This window comes from Triticum urartu, chromosome 1 (genome assembly GCF_003073215.2).
Source record: "Triticum urartu cultivar G1812 chromosome 1, Tu2.1, whole genome shotgun sequence".
NCBI lineage: Eukaryota > Viridiplantae > Streptophyta > Magnoliopsida > Poales > Poaceae > Triticum > Triticum urartu.
The window spans coordinates 582,125,026-582,128,490 of record NC_053022.1 but is presented as its reverse complement, the minus strand read 5'-3'; the positions used below and the strand labels follow the sequence as shown (position 1 = coordinate 582,128,490).

Here is a 3,465-nt window from a genome sequence, read left to right as displayed (position 1 = left end):
TAAGTTCGGCGTCCACGGGCTCGCATGGTTTGGAACTTACAGCCGGAGACGAGTCCGGAGTTCCGATGGTACATGTGTCGTGTGAGATCGAGTCTATGTGCGGCTCCAACACCGTGGAATCTATGGCCTCCGTGGTAGGGGTCGATCCTCCCATCCTTGGATGGCGCAGTCTGCTCTGAATCTAAGGTTAGAGCGGTTATGGGAGCTGTCTCCTGGATGCGGTCCGATGACAGATTTAGGTCATGTCCCTCGGGGTGACCAGGAGTGGTAGCCGCGGTCTCGAATCCGGCGAAGATCAAGTCTCCACGGATGTCCGCAACGTAGTTCAAGCTCCCAAATCTGACCTGATGGCCAGAGGCGTAGCTTTCGATCTGCTCCAGATGGCCAAGCGAGTTGGCCCGCTAGCGAAACCGTTGAACACGAAGATCTGTCCGGGGAGGAAGGCTCCCCCTTGGGCAGCATCGTTGTAGATGGTTGAAGGAGCCACCAAACCTCTTGATGACGGCACGGTGGAACTCTCAATGAAAGCACCAATGTCGGTGTCAAAACTGGCGGATCTCAGGTAGGGGGGCCCGAACTGTGCGTCTAAGGTCGATGGTAACAGGAGACAGGGGACACAATGTTTTACCCAGGTTCGGGCCCTCTCTATGGAGGTAATACCCTACGTCCTGCTTGATTGATCTTGATGAATATGAGTATTACAAGATTTGATCTACCACGAGATCGTAATGGCTAAACCCTAGAGGTCTAGCTTGTATGGCTATGATAATGAGTGTCCCCTCCGGACTAAGTCCTCCAGTTTATATAAACACCGGGAGGATCTAGGGTTACACAAGGTCGGTTACAAAGAAAAGAATCTTCATATTTAGTCGCCAAGCTTGCCTTCCACGCCAAGGAGAGTCTCATCCGGACACGGGTGCAGTCTTCGGTCTTTGTATCTTCACAGCCCATCAGTCCGGCCCATGGCTAACAGGCCGGACGCCCGAGGACCCCTTAGTCCAGGACTCCCTCAGAGGGCCCCCTCCAAAATGTTACGACCGCGGATAAATGTTGATTGGGTCCTACTAATAATGCGGTGCGCTACCGGGGTTAAACGAGTCGAACACGCTTTGGAACAAAATTTGAAAGGGGCGTTAATAAATGCAATGGGTCTAAACTGCCTAATGTTATCTGCGCCCTGCACTTTTGGAATTAACGAGAGAATTCCAAAGTTCAGACGGGAGATGCCAACCTCCCCGCGCATGAAACCGTTGCACAGAGAGAATATCGGCCCCTTGAGCGTGGACCAAAACCGCTTAAACATGGCAACGAGCAGCCATCAAGGCCTGGGGCCGTGTCAGACTTTATGCCGAGGAGGGCGGCATCGATTTCTTGGGGGAGGAAGGCCAGGCCCAGCTCCTCGTTTTCAAGGTCAGAGACCGTGAGCACCGGATCCCATAAATCCGCGTGAAGTCTTGCTAATGGCTGCTCACTCGAGCCCGTCAGCTGCATATAGAACTCGTAGACGTGGCGCATGATGTCCGATTGTCGGAGTAAGAGCCCCTGCTTTGACTGCAGACGCAATATGGCACATTTCCGACGCTGGCCATTAGCATAAGCATGGAAATATTTAGTGTTCGCATCCCTTTCAGCTTCCACTTGAGACCCCCTCGTCTACGCCAATATTCCTCCTCCGCCCGGAGAAGGGCCTCCACTTGGCCCTCCAGGGCATAGCGATGAGCGCACTCCTGCTCGGAATCTAGCTGTGCGAGCTCCGCGACAATACTCTCCCTACGCAGTTTGTTGTCCCGGCCTTGATTGGCCCCACAGCCTTTTATGGACACTCGAAGACCAGCCCCCATCTCTGTCCGGAACTCCATGGGGCCGTTGTAGGCAGGCGTCCCATTTCTGCCTAAAAACAAGTGGCCACTATCCTCTTCGACATAGGCATAGTTTCGGTCTCATAGGGCTTTATTGTTTTCTATATGTCTTTTTTATTTCTTATCAGGTTATGCTTGTGCGCATCGTAATCATGCAGAGGCCGCATGTCACTCGTTATGCTTTCTATCAGGTTGGTGCTACATTATGAGAGAGTTAACAAAAACACCCTTTATCAACCAAAAAAAAACTCCCTCTTCGTCAACGGGAACAAACAGACACAATATACACATACGAACTTACTAAATGTGTTCATTTATTCATTCATTATTTTCACCAGGCATTGCTTACAACAAAAAGGTAGTAAATGTCTATCTTGTCTCTGAACTCAAATACACAGACAGGCATATATATGTATGTAGTCAGAAGAGCCAATTCATTGTTGTACTTGTAGGGTGAAAAACAAAATAAATAAAAGTCGAGTTAGTGATCTGAGTCTGAATCTGAGATGGTATTGCTTGATCCATGTAGTAGGATATGTGCTTAGCTGGAAAGAAACAAACAGACAGACGGGCCCATTCATCAATGTTGAGGAGTTGTTCAGCCACCCCCGGAATTGGAATTGGAGTTGGAGTTGAAATTGGGTCTCTTGAGCTTGACAACGAATTCTTTGTCGTCGTGGTCATCGTCGCTGCTATACTCAACTCTTCTCTTGGCCTTGGCGGCGGAATGATCTGTGTTGTGACGCGCTGTGGAAGAAGAAGAAACCAGTGGTACCGGTTTCTTCCAGCTCTCTGCAGGTTTGTGTTTGGTGACAGTGGTGGAATTTGGCGACTTGATGGGGGTCCCTGATTTGATCTGCTGCTGCCGTTTGAGCTTTCTGTCATAGGCTTTCTTGGCTCTCTCCGGAGATAACAGCCCATGCTCCATTAACCTGCAATATGTGTATGTTGTGTCTGTCAGGTAAGAATCACATACATACATACATACATACATACATACATACATACATACATACATACATACATACAGGTGTCACTGTTGTTGCTTTAGTAAAATATTGGTGGAGTGGAGTAGTAGTACTCGGCAGCAGTATACGTAGTAAATTTCGAAGAGGGTACATTTTTGAAGTGTGTGTGTGTGTGTGTGTGTGTGTGAATCATCAGGGAGGGATAATTCAGAGTTTGAGAGTGAAGTTGTTTGTGAATACTAGTGTAGTAATTAGGTAGCTATTCGTGATGTGTGCAGGGAGGGAAGAGCTAAGGAAGGATTTGAGTGACATTCAGAGAAATCAATGGATCAATCAGAGACTAGTACTCTACTAGTAACTGGGTTGGGATTGCAGCCTACTCTACTAGTAACTTGTGGGCAAGCAGCAGTAAGTGGCGATTAATTGGTGGAGCAGAGCAGAGGAGAGCAGAGGCAGAGACGTACCAGAATTCGGCCATGTCGCTGGATGGGATCTGCTTGGAGAGCGATTCGTAGAAGATCCTCAGGGGCTCCCTCTGGCAGCCAAGCAAAGCCAAATTCCATTGCAAAAAAGGGTTCCCAAATCAGATGCTTGAACTGGAAGCATACAAGTATGATAAGTATGATGAAAGAAGAAAT

The 3,465-nt window shown here is 48.7% G+C and overlaps 1 protein-coding gene across 1 annotated transcript; it reads right to left on the bottom strand.

Annotated features, from left to right (window-relative positions):
• Window positions 1-2,156: 2,156 nt before the first annotated feature.
• LOC125532467 lies at window positions 2,157-3,447 on the bottom strand. Its single transcript, XM_048696521.1, has 2 exons — window positions 3,292-3,447; window positions 2,157-2,791 (listed from the first exon to the last, which is right to left on the bottom strand). The coding sequence occupies exons 1-2, from the start codon at window positions 3,303-3,305 to the stop codon at window positions 2,458-2,460; spliced, it is 348 nt and encodes a 115-aa protein (XP_048552478.1). The 5' UTR covers window positions 3,306-3,447; the 3' UTR covers window positions 2,157-2,457.
• Between the last annotated feature and the right edge of the window lie 18 nt (window positions 3,448-3,465).